The sequence below is a fragment of the Pteropus medius genome, unplaced genomic scaffold (genome assembly GCF_902729225.1).
Source record: "Pteropus medius unplaced genomic scaffold, Ma_sr-lr_union100, whole genome shotgun sequence".
NCBI lineage: Eukaryota > Metazoa > Chordata > Mammalia > Chiroptera > Pteropodidae > Pteropus > Pteropus medius.
In genome coordinates this window covers 1,821,764-1,845,524 of record NW_024354550.1, presented here as the reverse complement: position 1 = coordinate 1,845,524, position 23,761 = coordinate 1,821,764, and the positions used below count along the sequence as shown (strand labels likewise).

The window sequence follows — 23,761 nt, the reverse complement described above, 5'->3', positions numbered from 1 at the left end:
TAGACCCTGGTAATCAAGTCACCTGAAGTGAACACGTGACAACACATGAACTAACTCTTCAAGAGCTAGAAGAACATCCCTAGTGGGCCAGAAGTCTCCTTTTCCAAACCCAGCTATGACCTCGATTGAGTTAAAGGGCCCTTTACAAGCCATTGTTGACTTTTCGGTAGCTACATACTTGGAATGCTATGGAGCTTCATAGTAACAGAAAACCAGGTCTAGAAACCTGATCCATCCCATACAGGAAACTATTTTGAACTCTAGATCAGAGCCAGAAGATGACTCGGGATCTTAGCGAGAAAACGAAGGTCTTCTGCATTAAGCCACCTCACAGAGAAACACCAGAAATTTAAAAAAGTATCTTAACTTTCCAATATGAAGAACATGCAGAGAATATAATCTTTTACCCAACTCTGAAAGAACTTTCACCATCTCAAGAAGATGATATGCTGAAGAGGGGAGAGGAGAGAGAGGAACTCTTGAAATGCTCAAGAAATGAATGCTTCAAGATACAGTCAATGATTTTATAAAGAAAACAACGTTAGTCTACAGCCATGCCACACTGAACATGCCCGATCTCGTCTGATCTCGGAAGCTAAGCAGGGTCGGGCCTGGTTAGTACTTGGATGGGAGACCACCTAGGAATACCAGGTGCTGTAAGCATAAAAAAAATAAAATAAAATAAAAATAAAGAAAACATCTTTAACTTTGCAAAAATTTAACGTCAGGGCTTACCTGAGGGACACCTGACTTGGCCAGAGGCAGCTCCTAATAAAGAAAGAAGAACAATGGCTAATACAATGCACCGTAATTCATCTCCTTCCTAAAAGATGAGAGAGCTCACTACACACCTAAAGCAAGGGCATCAATTCCTCACCAGTTTCGCTTTCAGGAAACAGCCACAAAATGCATTCTAAAAGCTTATAAGAAAGGAAATTCTAAAAAGAAAGATGGCAGGCTGGCTACATGGGAGGTGAAGGTACTAAACAACATGGAAGATATGGACTATTGTTAGAAAGCCAACAAATATAGAAGGATGCCCTCTGATTTACATGGCCTTCATAGGAAATAGTGGCCTATGGTAAATGTTCAATACTGGAAAAGAAAGGCCACACTGTTCGGCCTGTATTGAGACAGAGGCACTATCTGAGTAGCAAGAGGTAGTTCCGCTGACTTTTCTGATTTTCAAGGATTTCAGTTGCCTTTAATTATTGAAATCTATGAAAAGCAACATAATGCTACAACACTAGGGCAAAATAAAGCCAAGGGAGCTATGGGTACCATTTTCAAAGAGTTGCTTTACAAAACAAACAAGCAAATACATGAAGGAGATCTCCTCTAAAATTGGTCTGCACCAAGCCTGATAATAAAAACTTAATACCAGGAACAGAAGATGGGCACCCCTAAAACTAAAGGGTTTCACGGGAGAAAAGAAAGATCTGTGGGATTACCTGAAAGGAGTTCAAGACATTAGAGATCAAGACCAAGAGGGAGGTCTCCAGCTCTCGTCTAAATTTCAAGACATTTTTTATCGCTCGGACTATAGGACTGTTGAATGCATGTATTATTTCCCACTTAATAAAAATGACCAAAGGCAAAGATTTTAAAATAACTCTCCCTCCCACCCCACTCCACCCCAAAAAAGCTGGGAACTATAAATAAACCTGCCCATTTTGCTCTAAAATTTTTTCAAAGAAGTTTTTCAAGCACTCACAGAACCACTATCTTTATCCTGTTTGTTAGGGAGACAACTTAGAGCATTTGGATGGTTGGTTACCTTCAAGACAAGGAAATAACATCAAAGCAAGGATTTCTACACAACACACTTTAGACATCCTGGGCTAAGAAAATTGAAAACGTAGTAGAAATAAAGTATTATTGCCTGTTCTTGATTTAAAAACTTTGTCTACCTAAAGGCCACATAAACTGTTCCCTGTGTGGAATGTTTATATCTAAGGACAATCTAGACACCACATGCCTTCAAAATAAAGGAGAAAACAACATATGTGCAGCATACACCTGGTACAGTATATCTGCTATCAAGGCTGTGAGTTTTGGAGAGAATTACGGAAAATAAATGCATACTTGAGCATTATTTCAAACATCTTCATTTCTATAAGACCATAATTAAAACAATGTAAGAAAAAATACCTTTTTTGCCAAAATAGCAAGTGGTTTATTTCCTGCTAAGTCAGAGAACCAACTATGAATTGCACTCTGGGATCGAGCAGTAACCAGCCAATAATTATCTTTAGCATTAACTTGTGGTTTCTTCTTTCCGGTGTCCTGGAAAGTGTTAAGCTTTAGTTTCTCAGCTAATATGCTGCTAAAATAAGCTCCAATCTGAGGAAATAAGAGAGAAAAAGAAAAAGTTTAAAGACAATAAATATGTTAATAATGTATATTAGTATTTTATTTTTTATTATTTTAACTGAAAATCTTCAAACAGCCCATCAGAAAATAAAATGGCAATTGAAGCCCTTGAAGTCAAGAGCTGTCATTTCCTTTTACTAACATAACTCAAAAACTCCCATAGCACCTTTATTCCGCTATTAACGAGTAATTCAAGGAAAAAAAGAAGAGCCTTTGAAAATCTCTGGTAAGATGAAGTTAATTACAACCTGAATAAATGTCAAGAGAATGAATTCCACTTTAATCTTCAGCTGTACTTCTCTTTTTTCATACTACACACCCATTTGGAGAGAATAGTTTTCCTGAGAGGTGTTGCATACGAGAACAGAAAGCCTAGTAATCACACAGTAATCATTCTTTTCCTTGTTTCATCTTAATAGCATATATTTTTGGAAAGGAAACTCTGTATTTACACTCAGTGCTTTTTAAAAAGGAGTCTAGAGAAATTTAATTTATTTAAATGGCAAATACAAAAGGTTCGATTAAATTAAGTATTCAACGTTTTTGATTGGGCTGCCAATTTCATGAGTACATGTGTTACAAGAGAAAGCTACTGTTACATGCTCTGAAATTGAGCAAAGCAGCAAAGGGAGCTTCTGTGAATTACTGCAGCATTTTCTTATTAACCATCTTAAAAGAGGACAAAGGAAGGAGACAGGGACAAAAAAGAAGGGGATAAAGTAATAACTAAAAATTAAATAAATCCACAGAAAACCTGTTGGAATTTCCAACAATCGTATCAGAGCATCACATATCATTTCCCGGGGATTCTTTAATAATATGGTGTGAGCAACAATTTCTAATAAATATCTCCAAACAAGGCTAGCAGACAGTGTCAGCCATGATTTAAATAAAATACCTACTCTGGTGAAGCAAAATAGGAATCACTACTTTAGTTTAATGCTCAAGAGTCAAACAATTAGTCTACAGGTTGAAATACAGTTTTAAGTAATTAGCCAAATTTATTTACCATGTGAAAAGTTGATACTGTACAATTTTTTTTTTTACTGTGAATTGTAATTCCTTGACCTTGTGATTAATGTACAATAAAAGGAATCCTCTTTTGGTGTGTTAATGTAATATGATAATAAAAATTAGAGTAGTTAGAAAAAAAAATAAGCTTTACTTTTTTTTAAACAAGCAGCTTCATAGTGTTTTTTAAGCAAATGTTTGCACAATGTCCAAAAAAATCAAATGCAAAAGTTTAGCAAAACAAGTTGGTTGAAAACAAGCAGCCATAGTAGCAAATGGTTTAATTTTAAATTTCTCAATGTTTGATCTTTGCACAAAGGGCACAAAACACCTACATACGGAAACTGTTTTATATTTAAAAGGTCTCTTATTTGTAATTATGTCTGAGCATTTTAATCATAATAAAAAAAGGTGTAATTTTTTTTAAAAAAAAACTAGTCTGAGAAATCTGTTTTACAATTATACTCTTTCATATACTTAAAGATAGCAATGGAACATGGTGTCTGTAACTATGTTTTACTTCCTAACAACCCACGTGAACAACTGCATACTGTAAACAAAGTCAAAGTCCCAAAAATATAGGGGAAAAAAATGCACACTAAGACTAAAAAATATCAAAACATGATCACACATTTAATCGTAACAGCTATATATTCACATTATTCCAAAACCAAGAAAAAATAAAAAGCTTCATTCCCAAGTCCCAGTGCCTACCTCCAACTTTGATAAGTTTTGTCTTTCCAATGTTTCTTTACGTGAATATACACAAATACGAACACATTATTTTTTTCTCTTTCTTATATGCATACCTTCTTATGTACATTTACTAAATGTCTGAGAGCCTTCCATATCTGTATATGGAGAGCTTCTTCATTCGTGTTTTTTGACACATAATAATGCAGTGAATGTTCCACATTTTATTTAATCAAGCCCCTGTTAATGAACAATGAAGTATATGTCCCAAACTTTTGATATTACAAATCACGTTAAAATGAATAGCCTTTCCTATTTATTATTTCATACCTATTCAGCTAGAGCTTTAAGATAAAGTTCCAGAATTCAGATTTTATGATTCTGTAATTTGAATCAACATTGCTAAACTGCTCTCCATAAGGTTTATAACAATTTGCACTCTCTCAGACAAGGTATGAGAGATAAAGTTTAATTCAAAACTTGTTTCGATCCATCCAAAGCTATTTTGAAAACAATTCATTTGATAAGAAAATGAAAAAAGTTTGGGGGCTACACTATGGTTCATATAGTTCATATTTATAAGGTCAAATTCTCCTCAGAAAGTTTGATTCCTTGAGTAAATATCACAGAAAGGTTGACGGCAGCTGTAGTTGTAATAGGTGATATTTCCATTTATTATTATTTAAACTGACATAAGACAAAATAGCTAAGAACAATTTGACAGTTCATTGAAGAGACATACAGCATTCATACTCTGTTATGCACAGAACTGTGTATTCCCAAAATTCAGATGCTGAAACCCTGATAATCTTTGGAGACAGGGCCTTTAAAGAGGTTATTGAGGTCATATGGATGGCACCCTAATCCAACAGGACTGGTGTCACTGTAAGAAGGGGAAGAAACACCAGAAATGCTTGAGCACAAGAAAAAAACTGTGTGGAGACACAGCAAGAGGGCAGCATGTGCACACCAAAGTGAGAGGCCCCAAGAGAAACCAGACCTGCTGACACCTTGATCTCGAACTTCGGCCTCTGGGACATTGAGACAGCAAATTCTCTCAGAAAATCAAATTTCTGTTGTTTAAGCCACCCGCTCTGTGGTATTTTGTTACAGCAGCTATAGCACACTAATTCACCTAAGCAAGCAATATTCTTCTAGGAATTAATCCTAAAGAACAAAAGATATATGTTCAAATATGACTATTACCTCTTTATTAATAATCATAAGAAATTGGAAAGAAACTAATTATTATACACTAGCAGTTTCAGTCTACTATAGTACATAAATGATACACTATCTATCCACTAATTATTACTAACATGAATACTTCAGCCTCAAGGAAAAATATATCCAAAAAATGTTATATTTTTTTAAAGTATGTAAGTTAAGGAAAGCGAAAAATGTTAGAGATGAATGGTCTGACAGTTGTACAAACAATGTGAATATACTTAATGCCAATGAACTGTACACTTTAAAATGTTAAAATGGTAAATTGTTATATTTTACCACAATGAAAAAAAAAACAGAAAAAATTACAACACACGCATAATTCTGGTTGTAGTGTTAAAAAGTGTCAAGATTGGAAAGAGACGAAACTAAAAACATTGTGTTTGGTCGACAGGACTATTTGTAGAAAATGCTTTTCTTTCGCATCATTTAAAAAATATTTCAGTTGATAGTTTAGCAGACTGTCATTTACATATGTGTTTGTGTATACATTTACATACATAAAAAGAGTTCTGGAATAATACACAAACCTGTAACAATGGTTATCTCTGGGGAAGAGGAAAAAAGTATAGAAATTTGTCTATGTTTGATTTCTTTTTATTTGTATTATAATGTTTTCAACTTAAAAGTATTTTAATATCTGAAAAACAGAAATAACTCAAAAAGGATAAAAACTCAAATCTTAAAAGAATACAAACAGAAACAAATAATTCTATCTACATATCTAATTGTTAACCTCAAAGAAAAAAAAAAGATTTAAGAATCTTTTTTTTTTTTTTACGCCTACAACACCCGGTCTTCCTAGGCGGTCTCCCATGCAAGTACTAACCCAGCCCAACCCTGCTTAGCTTTCGAGATCAGACAGGATCAGGTGCGTTCAGGGTGGCATGGCCACAGACTCAAAAACTTTTTTAACACAACATTCTGACTATATATACTCTTAATAAAAGTTAGTACAAAGACAAAAAGAATTGTAGAAAAACTGAAAATTTTACACAGTAATTTTGTTGCTGGAGATACTGTTATAGTTTATTCTGAAATTCTTTTATGTGTATGGTAAGAGGGTAAATGAATAAGTATGTTGATACTAATTAGATTCAAGATTTCACTCTGGGAGACAGGAGAAACAAAGATGAAACAGGAAAAAGTAAGGAAAAAACCTGTATTTCAGTTCAAACTGGTGAGTGAATGAATGGGTGGAGAAACGGAGGGAGCGAGAGAGGGAAAGGAAAAAAAAGAAATCTACATGTTTCCTATCTCTGTCCACTGAAAGGGCCCAGAAGTTATGACATTCTAGTAGCAATGAACATGCCAAGCATCCAGATCCGGGCTGAAAAGGGAAATAAGATGACACCATTATGTCAAAAGTGAGCAAGAACTCAAAGAATGGTGTGATGTCAGCTTAAAGGCACCTACACTAGCCAAATGCAAGACAATCTGAGCATCAAAAATAAAAATGAAAATAATACCTTAGGTTTTAAAAAGAGTCCAGGGATTAAAAGCGATACTAAAAAATGGGATGTCCTTTACAAAAGAATGCCAACTAATAAACGTATGAGGAACAATAACTAGAAAATCAGCCATTTGCAACCACCAGCAAAATAGCAAAAATCATCAATTGATGCTAAAATCATAGGAGGAAATTTTATTGGAAAATAGAATACTCATATGGTCTCAAACTATCACCCTACAGAGATTACTACAAGGAAAAGATGACTGCTTTTACAATGTAAAAAGAGGTCAGACACCACCTTAAGTGAGCAAACTTAGTATAACCAATACTAGAGCAAACTGGCATTGCATGTCTTCTCATGTGATGCTATGTAGTCTTCTTGCCATGAGAAAACAATGAGACAAATTACAGATTATAGGACTAGACTAAAAGACAAATAACTGGACTGGACTCTTCTAAAATGGCAGTTGTAAAAGGCCCTCCAAAAAAAAACAAGAACAAAATGAGAGAGACTGGAGAGTGGTACTGTACTAGATTAAAAGAGACTAAAGAGACATGACAACCAAAACACAATGTGTGATCCCTGACTGGATCCTAGGACAGGACAGATTACAAGATATTTAGGGGAATTCTGAATACGGATCGTGGTTTAAATAACACTAATTTTTCAACATTAACTACCAAGGGTGTCACATACACACACTTTTCCAGTTTTGGAAAACAGGCAATTAGCATACCTTTGATGGGTTAATTACGATATTTCTGGCTGAGCCATGTTCATCTCCAGTAAAAGCCGGCTGATTGTTGAAGCCTTGCTTTACATTCACAGCAGTAAGTTCATCCTGTTCAAGAAAAGGTATTGATTAATCAGAAGGATATAAACGCTCTAACTTAACCCCACTTACCACAGCTTGAGTAACGACTAACTTTGCTATATTCCATAAGAGAATTGTTGAAAACACACCAATGAAAGAAGAAACTGAAGTTTAAAAATCAATGCATAAATATGTAGAGAAAGATAAAAAGAATGTGCAAAATGTTAACTGTTAACCCTAGCTGCAGGATATATAGGTGTTAATTATACTATTCTTTTGACTTCTTTAAGTTTGAAAATTTTTAATAAGTTGGGAATAATGAGCAAAAATCACACACACAAACATAAAATCATAGAATTTTAAAACCAGGACTGTTTCTAGAGAGCCCATAGTTTTACTCTCCCTCCCTTGCCAGCCCCATGCACATGCACATCCCTATCCTATGTTCAAGAAAATCGGCTCACTCAACTTACCCAAGACCCCATAGCAAGTTAAAGACAGCACACGCTTTGACAACCACATAGCACAAACAGGTAACTAAAGGAAAGTTTAGAGCTTGAAAAGTTCTTTTGTACATCCTGGTTCACTTGATCTTTACCAATTCTGGTATCTTCATGCCCATGAGAAGAGTGAGGTTCACTAAGCTAGTACAGTAACTGGACAAATTCAACACTGAAAAACCATCTTCTCAATCCTAGAGTAGGAAGAGAAATTCCCGTGACACCATGCCACCGAAGTATAAAGGCCATATGAAAATGTGGTCTAAAAATACACAGCTACAACTCATATGCTCCTTAAAAAGATCTTACTAGATAGATACAGGAAAACTTTTCTTCCCAAGGCCGTAACACATCAAAAATAGCCTAGGCTTTATAAAAAAAGAAAGAAAGAAAAGAAAGAAAAAAGAGAAGAGAAAAGAAAAAAGAAAAGAAACAACAACAAAAGCAATAAAACATGCCTTCCCTGATCATTGAGTTACAGAACTAAATCTGAGTTCCTAAGATACAGGCTTGAAAACATAAAAGGGAAAGGTTTGAGTGAGTGAAGCTACCTCCGCTCCCCTCACTCCAAGCCAAAAATGGTCTTGGTAACCGCTAGGGTAATGGTGATCACAGCACAAGAATGAGGACACACACTTTCTCCTCATAAGTAGCTGCTGCAAATGTAGACTGGAAAAAAATCAACTGATCAAAATCACTGCTGTGATTAGGCAGGAAGCCTTAAAACAAAATAGTTTATGGCACATAAGCACCTGAAAGGTCACCTTGGCTGAGAACTGAGGTCTCCTGGAGACATGCCATGTAACTTTACTTAATTGTGTGTGTTCTAGCTAATACCTTGGTGAGCCACTGTTTTGGCAGGCTTTCAAAAGACCCTGCCACAGGAAACTCAGCTCTATGGTAATCAAGTCTCCTCCAAGCACAGAAGGTTACTGAAATCATGACCTGCACAGAAAATGAATTGTGCACACATATCAGAAGACATCTCAAACTGCTACCTACATTTTCAAATTAATTATTTGAAAATCTAGGGTAAAACTACGTAATAAAATTTCTGTAGTCTCAGAGTCTAAGAAAGAAGGGGCACAAATGGGATAAAAGGAATTGGACAAGAAAACTAAATTTTTATCTTTGATTTACCATCAGAATATTACAAGAAACATTCGTTAAATAACAGCATATGTTTTTACTAAAAATATGTTCTGGCTTAATCAAGAGGAAATATGTGAGTCTTTTAAAACCAGTTAGTTTCATTTAGTGTTGCTTAAATTTCTATTCTAAACTAACTCCGGTCAGTTAGCTATTTGTCATATGTGACTTCTAATCACTGGCCTGAAGAGACATGCCCTGTGTGTGAATACACACAAACACACACACACACACACACGCACATATCCCCAGAAGGAAAAGAACATGGAACCATTATCAGATGTCAACCACATCAAATTTTCCTCAAACTAGGATTCACACAGGTATTGCTGGGAGCCCTGAATTATGAGAACTTGTTAATCTCATAGTCTAAATTGCACGAAAACACATCCAGAATCAGACCACTACTTATTACCACCAATGCTCTCAAGTCGGGAACACCACCACCTCATGCTTGGATACTGCAATGGCTCCTAATTTGGCTCCCAACTGGTCTCCTTGCATCTGCCCTTGCCCCCTGAAGATCATTTTCAACACAGCAACCACGGGGAGCTTTTAAACATAAGTGAGATCCCATCATGCCTGCTCAAAACCTCTGTTAACTCCACAACTCTAAGTATAAGCAAAGACTCTATGATGTCCTACAAGTCTTTATGTGATCTGGCCCCTATTACCTTTCTGACCTCATGCCTGACGACATTCCCCCTTTGCTCACTCTACTCCAGCTACGCTAGTCTCCTTGCAGTGCCTCAAACATGCCAGCTAGAGGTTCTTAAGCCTCAGAGCCTTTACACTGTCTGTTCCCTCTGCCTAGACTGCTCTTTCCCATGGTATTCACATGGCCAGCTCCATAACCACCCTAAGTCTTCACTCAAATTTCACATTCTCGATGAGAAATCTGATGACCCTATTTAAAATGGGAACTGCTTACCCCACTCCCTTCATCCTCAGCATTCCTAATCTTCCAATAATCCATAGCACTTATCACCTAAAACACCATGTAATTTACTTACAACACATACTGTTTCCCCTACCCAGAAAGGAAGTTCCATTCACAGATGCATGTCAAGCACAGTGACTGGGTGCCTGGCACATAGAACATCTAGGTATTCAATAATTGTTGAAAGAACAAATAAGTAAATAATCACCTGTTTTAAACAATTAACATAATAAGCATATTCTGAATCACTACATCATGACTCTGAGGTCCATAATTCTCTTTGTATTGTTAAACTGATTAAATGTGGATGCCAGTAGGCTGAGGTGAACCAAATGCTGTGAATGCCTACAAAAGCAAACCAAAATCTAAACCTCAGGTTATGAATGCAGAACCCAAGGACAGCCAATCACAAACAGCCAACTAGGGTTTAAGCTAAAATCAATAATTTCCTTACTTTCTTCCACCTTTTCTCTATAAAAAATTTCTCCCAGCTCCCAACAATGGAGAGCTTCTAATCACTTCTAGTTTGGTGCGGCCCAATTTGAATCAAATAAATTCAAAAAATCCCTAAATCAAATAAATTCAAATAAATTTCTAAAATTTTAATATGACTCAGTTTCTCTTTCAACAGTTCTGGTGTCAGAAGCAGGACCCAAAGGAGACCCCCAATGGCACCCAGGAGCAAGGAGCAGCCAGAAAAAGTTGCCCACTGGGCCCACTGCTTTCTCGCCATGTCTGGAGACTGCAGGTATCTGAGCTCCAGTTTTTGCGTTTAAAAGAGCTCTCTGAATTTATCTGAGCATTTCTTTGTTCAGAATGGGTACCAGGTCAGCTGACTTAAAGAAACAGGGCTGGGTCCGACTCAGAAACTGGACTGGTCCTGGTCAGACTGGGCCCAACTTAATTCAATCTAGACTGGGTCCAGTGCGAGGCCTCATGTAGCAAGGGAGAACAAGAGAAAAACAGTTTTCCCTGACTCCAAACAATCTGGGACTTCTCCACCTGGGACCCCAGCTAACTACACGTATAAAAATTATGGGCTCAGAACCTGGTTTTCCGAACCAGGGGATTAACTTTACCAAAGATAATCCTGAATCACAATGGCCACAGTGGAGAACGTTTAACCTAGATAGGCTTATCTATTTATGGGGCTCTCTAGAGAGAAAAAGAGTCAAATCTCTCCAAATTTCCCAAAAACAATGGGATGTATTTTTATTGATATGCAGAAGCAGCTCTAATAAACAAATGAATCAAAGATTGCCTCTTTGAAAGATTCTTCACAAAAGGCAAATGAAAAGCTTAAGCAACAAGCTGATGGTGAATCTAAAAAGAAGTGTACACCAACTTGACTAACTGCTCAGACTGCTCCTTCCCTTTATCCTCTGCTCCCAAAATATTCTGAACCCATTAATCTCTTTATTCAACTGCCTTTTCACTTTGAAGATGAGCTACAGTTAAAAGAAAATGCCTTTGAAAGGGAGGTCCTCTGCTGAGCCAGGAATACCAGATGTAACCATCTTTTCTCTATGATCAAAGGCTGAACTTAGGGCTATTATCAAAGATTTTTCAAATCCTAAAGAGAATTCCCAAAAGTTTTATGGAGAATTTAGAATTCTAATTGAATCTAACAATCCAGGACTCCCTGATCTCTACCAATTCATGCATATGACATTAGTACCTGGCAGTGGCCAAAAATGGATGGCTGAAGCCAAATGAGAAGATCCCGAGAGGGATATTAAAGGTCCACATACTAATCACTGCTAGGGACAGCACAAAACACACTGGAAAAATAGCCCAAGACCCACTTGAAAGAAATGATAAGGCATTTCCTCAGAAGACTGATGAGTCCATCATTCAGTCTTACAAACAAAAAGATGAACCAGTCACACACACTTAGCCAAGACTAAAATCCCTTTTTGTGAAACACTCGGGGCTTTTTTTGTTATTAAACGTGGGCGCAGAAAACACACTTCCTCACCCATTAATGGGCTGCAGCTTAAACTAAGTATCCTAATAAAGACACACAAACAGAACTGAGAAGCTGCCCCTCTTGAATTAACAGCCCTAGCTGAGCATTTTGAAAAACCTTTGAGCAAGATAAAATTCAAATAGCCAATAAACTTATAGCCCTGCAGTTACTCCAGGGCTAAAAGGACCTCCATATACACATGCCAAGCCAGAATCTAGAGGTCCTCCACTCAGGAGCGCTGTGTCCCAAAATGTCTGCCTTCATTTTAAACAACCGGGGCAATGGGGAAAAAAAAAAATGAATGCCCCCTGCTGAACTCATTGTTTAATAGACCTCCCCCTGTTTTTCCAACAGGGGAAGTCCTTAAAATTTTGATTACCAAAATAATAAACATTAATAGGGCTCCCAGTAAAACTCCAGGAAACTGCTCCCCAGGATACCTTCTAACCCCATTGCAGGTGCTGCAATTCACCCAACTCCACTACCCTTGCCTGACAATGACACAGATCACCTTAACTGTGTAGACATGGTGTTATGGTTACTGACCCTTTGCAATGACTTACAAGACACACTATTAGAAAACCCAGGTTTGATACTCTGTCGATGCTAAGAATGCAAAAGAGAAGTATCAAACAGGATCTGCTATAAAAGCTCCACATGAACTACTGGAAAGGGGGAATTTAAGTCAGCTCAACCAGAACTATGTGTCCTCACTAGGGCTTGTCAACTACCCCCCAAAAAATAAATAAACATTTGTACTGATAGCAGACAAGTCTTTGGGGCGGTCCATGACTTTGGTATGTTATAGAAACAAAGAGGGTTCCTCGCTTCTAGCAGAACCCCAGTGAAAAATGGGCTCCGAGTAAATAAACTGTTCTCCGCCTTTCTACTGCCTAACTGAATTGCAATTATTAAAACTGAAACTCATACAGAACCTGAGTGTGAGGAAAATACTCAAGCAGACTTCCATGCTACATCGGCCAGTACTAAAACTGTTCCAATATTATTTGAATTTGAACAAACTACATAAGACTGATTCTAACCAAATTATTAATGACAAAAGGCAACAATATGAGGACCAACAAGGGACCCAAATTTAATATTAATTGAGGACTCCCTAAGGACCCAGACAGTTCTTCCTTAAAAATGCCATTACTAAAAGCTCTACATTGTGCAACTCATCATGGCACATAAAAAAATGATCCAAATGATGAAAAAGTATTGGTGGGGTGACCGCTCCAAGGTCACAAAATTGGTTTATAACCAATGTCTGATTTGTCAGACCCATCGTCCTGTAAAAGACCATCAAAGTATTAGATGGAGCAGTCTCACCGCCTACTGGGCCATTTGAACACTTAAAAATTGATTTCACGTAACTGCCTCCCACAATGGGTTATCACTATAACCTATTCTTGTAATTGTATGTTCTCAGGATAGAGTGAAGCCCTCCCATGCAGAAAGGTTGACTCTGCAAACATGGCTATGAAACTTTCAGTAAATATATTTCCTTAATAGGGTATCCCCAGAAAATCTCGTTTCACTGGACAAATGACTGAACAATTAAATAAGGTGCTGCTGACACATGGCGTTACCACCATCCTTACCACGTTCAGTCACTTAGTCAAGTCAAACGGACAGATGGTAACTTAAAACTAAAACTATCTAAATTAAAAGAATCAACTGCCCTGGCCAAAAGTTATTCCACCGGTTTTGATGGCAAATAGATCAACACCTATAAGGAAGCACAAATTATTGCCTTACAAAATGGTAACAGGAAGACCTATGCTTTTGATGATAGAACCACATTTCTCCTGTACTCATAAATTCTGACATGACTCAGTATCATAAAGCTTTACTAATGCATTATGTCAAAGTGTATTTCCACCAGGTAAAGGAAGCTCTCCATGGCCCTTACCCCAACAGATAGTCAGATGTTCCAAAACCTGGAATCTGAAGAGCAGGTCTTCCAAAAATGACACATTAGAAAGAACTGACCCTGAACCTGGTTGGAACAGACCATACCAGGTACTCTTCACTACCCAGGCACCAGCCAAACTTCAGGGACTTGAACCTTGGGTCTATCTCTCTCAGCAGAAAAAAGCTCTCCAGACTCTTAAAATGGCCTAAAAGCCAAAGATCTAAAGTCAAGATCAACCGAGGAGATTCCTCCCCAGAAGCAGACAACATCTTGAAGTGACAGCTCTCCCAAGACCAGGGATGGAGATCTTCATCTCCAATATGAAACCGTTATCCTTTTTTGCCTATTTGCTATCTGCTTTTCCTCTCTATTCATGCACGAGAAGACAACGCTTTAATTAGAATTTCACAAACAAAAGTTACTGCAGGAAACCACTGGATTTGTCATGCTAAACCAAACTCTATACACGAAGAGATTCCTCAATTCACCCTGAAGGAAAACACTGGAATCTCAAATTCCACTGTATGCCTAAATTGTTCCACAGATCCCTTTTCTAAAGTTAAAATATTAAATCCACATACCCCCTTTCCTTGCCCCAATTTAACTCAACCTTGGGATGGAAAAACAAGATTGAATATATATAAAAGACACTGCAGTGTAAATCAGACCATTTGTAGACTTGCTATCAGGCCCATATATTTAGGCTGTCTTTCAATATGTGGTAATACCATATTTGAGTCTTAGTTTAATGATGCTAACACCCGAAATTTCTCCCAAACAATGAGATGTATTTTTATTGATATGCTAATACTTACGGTACACCTCCTGGCTACTCCTTTTAATGTGGAGGTTTGGGCAACTCATTGTCTTAACAACTGGAGGATGAAAGAACAATGTGCTCCTGCTGTATTTACTATTCCACTGTACTTCATAATACCTCACAGACTCAACATTGGTCCATTCTTTAGAATTTATACTATCAACCAAAAAGAAGTTTACCGGCAGATGTTAACCACTCTGGATGGGCATCATTTGGACAGTCCCTTCTTCCTTGGCTTGGAATTAGTAAAAACATATGATCAGAAACTTATCCTCAACTCTGGCAACCAATGCTGAGCCTAATGCTAAGACCACAGCTGTACAACAAAGTCCCTAGGCTCTCCTGCTAAGGTGGTTTTAGGTAACAGAATTGCTTTGAACTACTTGTTAGCTAACAAAGCAGGAATCTGTGCCATAGCAAATATCTCCTGTTGTACCTGGATCAAGACCTCTGGTATTGTAGAAACTCGAACAAGAAATTAACAAGCAAGCATGTGACTAAAAAGGCTAAAACAGGTTGATACCTCATCAGGTACATTCTTTGATTTACTTGACATCAACTGGTTTGCTTCATGGGGGCCCTGGCTAGGGAGTACACTTCAGTCTTCTGGTATCATCCTCCTAATAGTCATAATTAGAGACAACCTGGCGTACACCCTGTCTCTCGAAGATTTTAAATACATGTTTTCAGCATCAGCAACACATCAGATGGTCTCACTGCACTTAAAGAGAATCAGAAACAAGATGAACAACAGGATAAAGAGTAAAAGCTATTCTTCCATGGATCTGACACCATAACCTATGAGTTTCAAGATGAGAAAAGGGTAATTTAACTCTGATGGTGCTGCGAGTGGCACTAATACCAAATCTGGTATTAGTGCCACTCCTGTACAAGAATGTGACCAAAGGGGAAACTGTTAAATTAACTAAATGCCATCAGATTAAGATGGCTCTAATGTGACGATGCCTACATAAGCAAACCAAAATCTAAGCCTGTAAATGCCTCAAGGTTAAACAATTGAAAGCTAAGGACAACCAATCACAACCAACCAACTAAGGTTTACGCTATAAACAACAATTTCCTTACTCTGCTTCCACCTTTTCTCTATAAAAGTTTTTTTCCCCAGCTCCCATCAATGGAGCACTTCTAATCACTTCCAGTTTGGTGCTACCCAATTTGAATTGATTTTTGCTCATATAAATACCCAAAATTTTATTATGCTTCAGTTTATCTTTTAACAAACCTCTTCAAAGATTTTTCTAAATAGAAGAGAATAATCACCAAAATTCTTACAATGATCCTTACAGAGATTTAAACAACTTCCACTACACCCAGTCAAAAATTCTTATCAGCTGCTACTTTGCCTATTTGCAAAGGTGAGACAACTAAAACCTCAAAAACTTGGGGGTCAGGCCCAACTATTAATGGGGGTCTCATTCCTAGACTTGCACTCTGGGCACAAGAAAGGCAGTGCTAACCCTTTTCCAGTAAAAGGACCCCTTATTAAAGGTTAAAAAATTACCTATTGTATAACATGGGGAATAAAAGAAAATAGTTTTAATAACTGTTGGGAGGAGAACCGCCATGAATTCAGAGTTTTAAATGTATATGTTTATCCTTAACAGCATCGAGGGAACATTGTACAACACATGTGCGAGACCTAATATTTACTCAGTCAAGAGACAATGCCAAATGAGAAAAGAATTCACAGTCCTCACCCAGTAGCCTAGGGCAGCTGTGCACCACACATGTGGACTTCAACAGTTTTAAAAGCGTAATTGGTCCCAAAGTAACCTCAACGTGGAGGAAAGAGGACTCTCACACCTCTTGTCATTGGTTTTAACTAAAATAACAAGGCTTAAAGCAATTTTGAGGAGACAGGTATCCAGAGACACACAGAAACAAAAGCCTAGAAATTGGCTCGTGTCCATGTGGTAGGCCAGTTGTTCACCTTGCATTTTCACATTCAATACTGGTATAAAAATCAGACCCCCAATATTTTTGATAAACTCCAAATTCATCCATAAATGTCACGTATTTCCCTTGAACTTTAGAAAATGATTTCATATATTTTAGATCACTCTCAAAGCAATCTTTTAATTTCAATAAAACATGTCTTCAGGAAAGTGAAAACATTTTGATGTTAGTTTGGAAATTGGGTAAGCTCTTTCTCACTCGAGAAGATTTTAAAAAGTCAGTTTAGTACAATTCAATGACCATATGAAAGGCAGATAGTAAGTGAACACAAACATATACACAGTTGTACATACATACACTTAACTCCCTCCAGGCTTCTCATCTAATGCATGAAACATGTGCAGAGACACCCAATTTCTTCAGTCACCGACTCACATCTAACAAACTAACTCAGTGACCCAGTGAACTAGACAGAAATGCCCACCAGGGATGATCATGCCACAGAAGTAGAAAAATGTTCCTCTATGTGCTAGTCAGACAGGCTGTGTTAGCTACGGCCATACCCAAAACAAACAAAACTTTAAAAACAGCCTCATAACTATTTTTCCTAGCATTGTCCACCTCTCCCTAAAAAGAACATTCTTCCAGATTCCTGAGGATGTCTGCAGATCCCAGTTTGAGAAACAAGGCTATGATAATGCCCCTCATGGATATATTTAATGGTCTTTAGGCAACATTTACAGTTAGCAGATACAAAAGACCCAAAAGATAAGGGAATAATCTTTCTCTACTGATAACTCATCATTAACCAACGCTATCTGTATTTCTGTCAAAATATGTCTCACATTTACTCCTTCCTTTAAAATACACAGCCACCTCTCTAAACTGTGGCCGCGGCCACAGCACACCCTGACCACTGCCGCTCACAGGTTACCCTTCCTCTCTTTGGACTTTCACCTCAATCCAGCCTGCCTGAATTCTTCCAGGTGCAGCTTCCTGAAATGGGTTTCCTTTTCTGCATTCCCCTTTTCGAAAGCCTCAGAGGGCTTTCCAGTTTTTTCAGAAGAGACTAAAGAATAAAAGCATCTAGCACAACAGTCTACAGACCCTCCATAACATCTCTGAGCCTTCTCTCCACCTGACTCTGGCCCAGAATCAAAGCACTATTACCTAGGACAGGCATTCAATGCCTTGGATAGTCAAGCTCTGCTTCCCGGTCTTGCTTCCATTCTAAGTGTTAGGATCACGAGGATCCAAGTGTGAATGCAGAGCCCTTACCTGTGATTGGGAACAAAGTAAATGACCTCATTGTACCTCAGTTGATCTGTTTGAAATGAGACAAGAATAACCCACAGGGCTGAAGTTACGTAAGACAACACGTACAAAGAGTTTAGCACAGTGCCTGGCCCTTAAAGTGCTCTATAAATGGTGGCTATTGTTATAAAAACTTAGAGCTATTTTTTATTTTATATTTTAACTCTCAGTTAATCTACTTGACTATTATATTCCTTCCCACATACGTTGTCTTTTCAACCTCTCAGCCTTACATAATGCCGTTCCCATCCCCTGGAGTACATTATCATGAAATCTTTTGCCTTCTTCAAACCACAACTCAGGGCTCCCCTTCATTTAATCAACAAATAACTAAGTATACAGCACTGTGCTAAGCACTGGGGGGGGGGGGGGGGGGGGGCAGTGTCACAGGGGGAGGGAATTCCACAGTTAGCAAACTACAAGTGTGATAAATGCCCTAAGGAGACACACTGACTGTTCCCAGTGCACACAGCAGGGGCTCCACCTTTTCTGAGACGTCCAACAAGAATTCTCTGAAGAAGTGGCCTTTGAGCTGAGCTCTGACTCTGAAGTAGGAGTTAGGAAGAGGACCCTTACGATATCAAGATTGGCATTTTACATGAAGTGATACCATATGAACTCTAAGACAGTGAAAACTTAGGGATGCATATCATAACTCCTAGAACAATCACTTAAAAAACCATGTGACGAGGTATAACTAAAATATCAATAGGTTAAGTGCTTTTTTAAAAGTTTAATAATCTAAAAGAAAGCAGGAAAAGACACAGAAAAAACAAATAGTAAAATGGTATACCTAAACCAAACCATATCAATAATTACATTAAATGGCAATTAAATGTTAATGAATAAGATTCCAATCAAAAGACGAGAATGGCCATAATGAATAAAAATGCAAAACTCAAGTATGTGCTGTACTTTAAAGACCAATAAGTTGACAGTAAATGGATGAAAAAAGATAAATACCATGCAAACAATAAACATAAGAGGGCTGGAGTAGCTATATTAACACTGGATAAGTGGACTTCACGATAAAGAGCATTACCAAAGATAAAGAGGGGCATATCGTAATGATAAAGTTCATCAGGAAGGCATAACAATCACAGGTATGTGTCCCCAACAAGAGGAGAGACAGGAAGAGTATGTGTAAAGGCTGTAGGGCTGGGAAGATGAAGGAAAGAATGCTGTCACAGCAAGAGCAGAAGACAGGCAGGTGTGAGATGAGACTGAGCAGTGGGTGGGGGCAGACTACACGAGGTCTGTGGACCAAGGGAAGGACTTCTGTTTTTATCATAAGAACAGTAAAGGTTTTATGCAGAAGGATGATATTATATGACCTGAATAGGTCTGCGCTGTGAACAAACTGATTGGAGTAGGGTCAGACTAAATGGGAGGATCCAGGCAAGGGGCCTGGGACCAGTTATCAGGCTCTCATAAGAGTCAGGACATCAGATGATGGTAGCTAGGACCAAAATGGTAGTGACAGAGGCAGAGAGAAGAGGGTTTATGGAGGGATACTTAGGAGAGCTACTCAACAGGACTTTTGTTGACGTGTTAGATGGAATAACTGAGTAAGGTTGTAAAGGATATCCTCCACATTTCTGGGATGGTAATATCTGAAGACAGGTACTGCGGAGTTGGGGGAAAGGGGTTGGAGGGAAGAGGAGCAGATCACAAGGTCAGTTTTACATGTAAGTTTGACATAGCAGACAAATAACAAGATGTTTCTTACAGGCACTTAGATATAGAAGTCTAGAGTGCAGAGACATCTTGGCTGGAGTCATAATAGTTATGAGTTGTCTGCATATAGGTGGTAACTGAAGCCTGGGGTGGCTGAGATCACCTAAAGGAGAGGGGACAAGAGCCCAGAACAGACCCTACAGAAAATCCAATATTGATTTAACGGCCAGGTAGAGGACAGAGAGCCTTCAAAGGATACTGAGATGGCCTGGCCAGAGAGAGGAGAAGGAAACCGGGACTGTTTTACCTCAGAAGCTGTGAGAAGACACTGCCGCAGCAAGGGGGTGATCAATAGGAGCAAGTGCTGCCGGGAATGCAGCTGTCACTCGTGACCTGAGCAGCGTCTCGGCGGAACGAGGGCAAAAGCCAGAGTAGAAGGAGCAGAAGTAGTGCCAAGTGAAGGAGACAGTGAGCACACAGGATGCTTTGGGGAATTCTGGAGAAAGAGGAGAGAGATGGGACGATCGGGTCATAGAGTGGAGAAAGATCTAAAATGTGAGGACCTTGTGCATGTTTTGATGGCACAAAAAAAAAAAAAAATCGAAGTGAAGAGTAGTTGATATGAAAAAAAAAAAAAGAAAATGGTTGATAGCTTAAAGTTCCTGAGAGGGGAAAGAAGGGAAGTTAAGACCTCCTGAGCCAGGAGGACCCAGAAGGTAAGGTCCAGTACCAGACAAACTCAGGACACGCAGAGGGGAGTCTAGACATAGGTCTTTTAGGCACAGTGTTGTAGGTTGAACGATGTAACTCAAAAGGATATGTCAGCCCTAATTCCTGTACCTGTGCATTTGGAAGTAGGGTCTCTGTAGATATAATCAAAAAGAGGTCACACTGAATTAGGGTGGGTCCTAATTCAATATAGTTGATGTCCTTATGAGAAAAGACTCAGAGGAAAGACAGGCAGAGACTGGAGTTATGCTGCCACAGTCAAGGAATGCCTGGGACTACAGAAGCTGGCGAAGGCAAGGAAGGACCCTCCCCTAGAGTCTTCTAGGTGTGGCCCTACCTTTGGATTGGACTTCTAGCCTCCAGAACTGAGAGAATATATATCCATGAATTTTTAGCCATCCAGCTTGCAGTATTTGGTATGGCAGCCCAGAGAAACTAAACATACATGTAGGGAAGGTGGGAGGGGAAGCTCTACTCTATCCCACAGGACAAGACCACACTTTGAAATCGGGACCCAGGCCAAGCAGCAGCAGGAGTGCCATCTGTAGGGTGCACAACAGGTGTAAAAAAGCATTATCACTGGCCCTGGATAAGCAGACAGCCAGCCCTGTACCACAGCAATAGGGAGTAATTTATGTTGCATCGCTTCTACGTCAGGTGTTATTTAATAGCAGTTTGAGAAGTTTCAAAAGAAGCGGGGAAGTTCCTCCTGAAAAGGGCCAAGAAAATGAGCCAGACTGACTTAGGGAAGACAGGACTCCCCAAAATCGCAACCTAGCACTTCCTCCTCACTCTCTAACATCTCGAACACCAGGGCCACATTTGCATCAAAGCCACATCTGAAACTCAGCTCTCTATATCCACCCTCATCTACGCTGCTATTAATATTTACCCCCATTCAAACGACACCTGCAGACCTTCAATCACTAATGGTGGGGACCTAGACAAAACCAAAAGAAAATGAGCTCGACACAGAACAACAAGTCCCATCTTCACACCTATACTGAGAAGCACACAAAAAGAGAAAAAAATAAAATCATGGTAATGATAATACCACTCCCTGGCCATAAGCAGCACATTCATGCCCATCCTCATTAAGAGCCAAGTGGCCTAGGCAGGATGGGTCTCCATTTTACAGGGTGAGACACTGAGGCTGAGAGATGGGCAGAAGTGAAATGGTTAAGTGCCCAGGTAAGAATCAAGCCTCCAGTAGGTCCAATGTGGTCTCCAAGACAGCAAGAGCTTTGAGGAGATCAACAAACCTATAATGGAATCCTGGCTCCCTTCTTTTCTGTGAAATGGAGATACCTCCAACTACTTCACATGCCTATTGTAAAGAATAAGTGAAAATCATATGTGAGACTGGCACATATGATAACTGGCACACACTAAGTACTTCAAAATCAGGATCACTGTCATTAATAATTAAGATCTTTTGTAAGGCCAGCACATATAGGCCCAAATCAGGCACACGACCAGCTCTCCAATGAACTGGATGAAATGTGCACCACGGATGATGTGCTGAACACACGCAGCCCACGGAGGTGTTCATTCCCCATGATAACCCTCAAGCCATAAGTGGCCTAGTGACATAGGCAGTGCCTTCTCCCCATTTTAAAATGGGAGAAATTTTGCTTCAAATTATATCTAAATATACTTAGCATTTATTCCACTCTTATCTAAATAATTGAATCCCATTAATTCACATTCGAATGCATGTCACCCTCCAATATCAAACACCTGGATATGGCTGTCGGAAAAACCGCAGGAAAACTGCCAGAGAAAAATACTTGAACTTTTAGATTTGCATAATTACACAGTAGGAAAAGGGACTTAAGAGGTAACTGAATTTTATTTAAGGCAGCCTCAAAATATAGTTTCCTCTTTAGAGGCCCCATTGCTCAGATAAATCACAGTCCCATATAATTCTTGCATTGTGATCACATCTAATATAAACTCTTCCTACAAATCATATCTTTTATATAGTATTGAATCTGCCTCCTACTGTGCTGGTGGTGACCCAAGGTCAGAGAACACACACACAAGCCATGGCTTCTGACCTCGAATGGTAACTATCCAGTAAACCATCCATCACACACTCTCCTTTTGTTTACTTTTTGACTCCCTTGACCACCCCCCCCAACCTAATTATATTCCTGACCCCACAGTTGGCAAACACCTGTAGAAGGTGTGTTGTGGGATTTCCACCCAATGAATTACAAATTCATGAAAAAGGAAAACTTGCTGGGTGATAGCGATAAAATGGTACAGGAAAAATTGGGTAAAACTGCAGGACATCCTTCTTCCTGCTTGGGAGAGAAGGAACAGAAATTGAGAATGTCTCTTTTTTACTGGTGGTAGGAGATTTTGTTAATTTGTTTTAGGTCTTGTTTTAGGTCAACTGCTCAGAAACAGAGAGGCTAAACCTACATTTTTGAGCCAAGAAAACAAATGTCCCCGAGTCCACATCTAAAAATGTAGTGTTAATGTTAACCTCTGTGAACACCTCTCGGCCTTTGCCCTCTTTATTTTCAGGAGCTTGATCATCCCCACCTCTTCCAAAGAGCTTAGCCAGCCTTCCAGGCAAATCTGGCAATTAACCACCATCAAAGTGGCCCATGTGAGGTGGATAACAGGTATCAAGGGCAAGATACAAAGCACAGACAAGCAGTATAAACCAAAGGTACACAGGCCTTTTCAGTCATAGACCTTCAAGAAAACCAGTTCATGCTGGAAGTCACAGGGTAAGTGGAGAGAGGAGTCTCAACATTCCTTCCGATTCACCAAATTCTAGATACCGGTCAGATCACTGAAGACTGGGCACAAAAACATGTCCGCCTGAGGTCCTCTAGCAACAGGACCAACTGCCCTGGCCAAACAGCATCCAAGAAGTCAGAGCATTTTCACACTCTTCTCTTCTTCCTTTCCTTTGACCAATTTGCCACCAACTGCCAATTTTTCTCCAGCCCTATTTAAGGCCTGATCAGTCAGGTTCTCTTGACTTCGTGCTTTGATTACAGATACCTACCTTGTGGCCTCCCTAGATCCACTCTCCCCCACTGGATTTATTAAACATGAGCTAATGAAATAAATCGGACAGCAGAATCTCGTGAGCCCATCACCACCCCCACACCCCAACCTGCTGGGACTCCAAGCCTGATCTTTGGAGGCACTGCCGCTCTTCCCCTGAGCCTTGCTCATCCAACCTTCCAGCTTTTTCTTATGAAAGGGGGCAGCATGTCCCCACTCACTCAGA

The 23,761-nt window shown here is 39.0% G+C and overlaps 1 protein-coding gene, 1 non-coding gene and 1 pseudogene across 2 annotated transcripts in view; 1 reads left to right on the top strand and 2 right to left on the bottom strand.

Moving 5' to 3' along the window:
- MED12L (mediator complex subunit 12L) overlaps positions 1-23,761 on the bottom strand; it is a 315,454-nt gene that overhangs the window by 276,696 nt on the left and 14,997 nt on the right. Inside the window, 2 exon segments of the mRNA XM_039855087.1 lie at positions 2,152-2,343; positions 7,495-7,599. Coding sequence (XP_039711021.1) covers positions 2,152-2,343; positions 7,495-7,599 — 297 coding nt within the window.
- On the top strand, positions 545-663 carry LOC120596656 (5S ribosomal RNA). Its single transcript, XR_005651226.1, has one exon. It is a non-coding gene; the product is annotated as a 5S ribosomal RNA (ribosomal RNA).
- On the bottom strand, positions 6,085-6,203 carry LOC120596648 (uncharacterized; annotated as a pseudogene).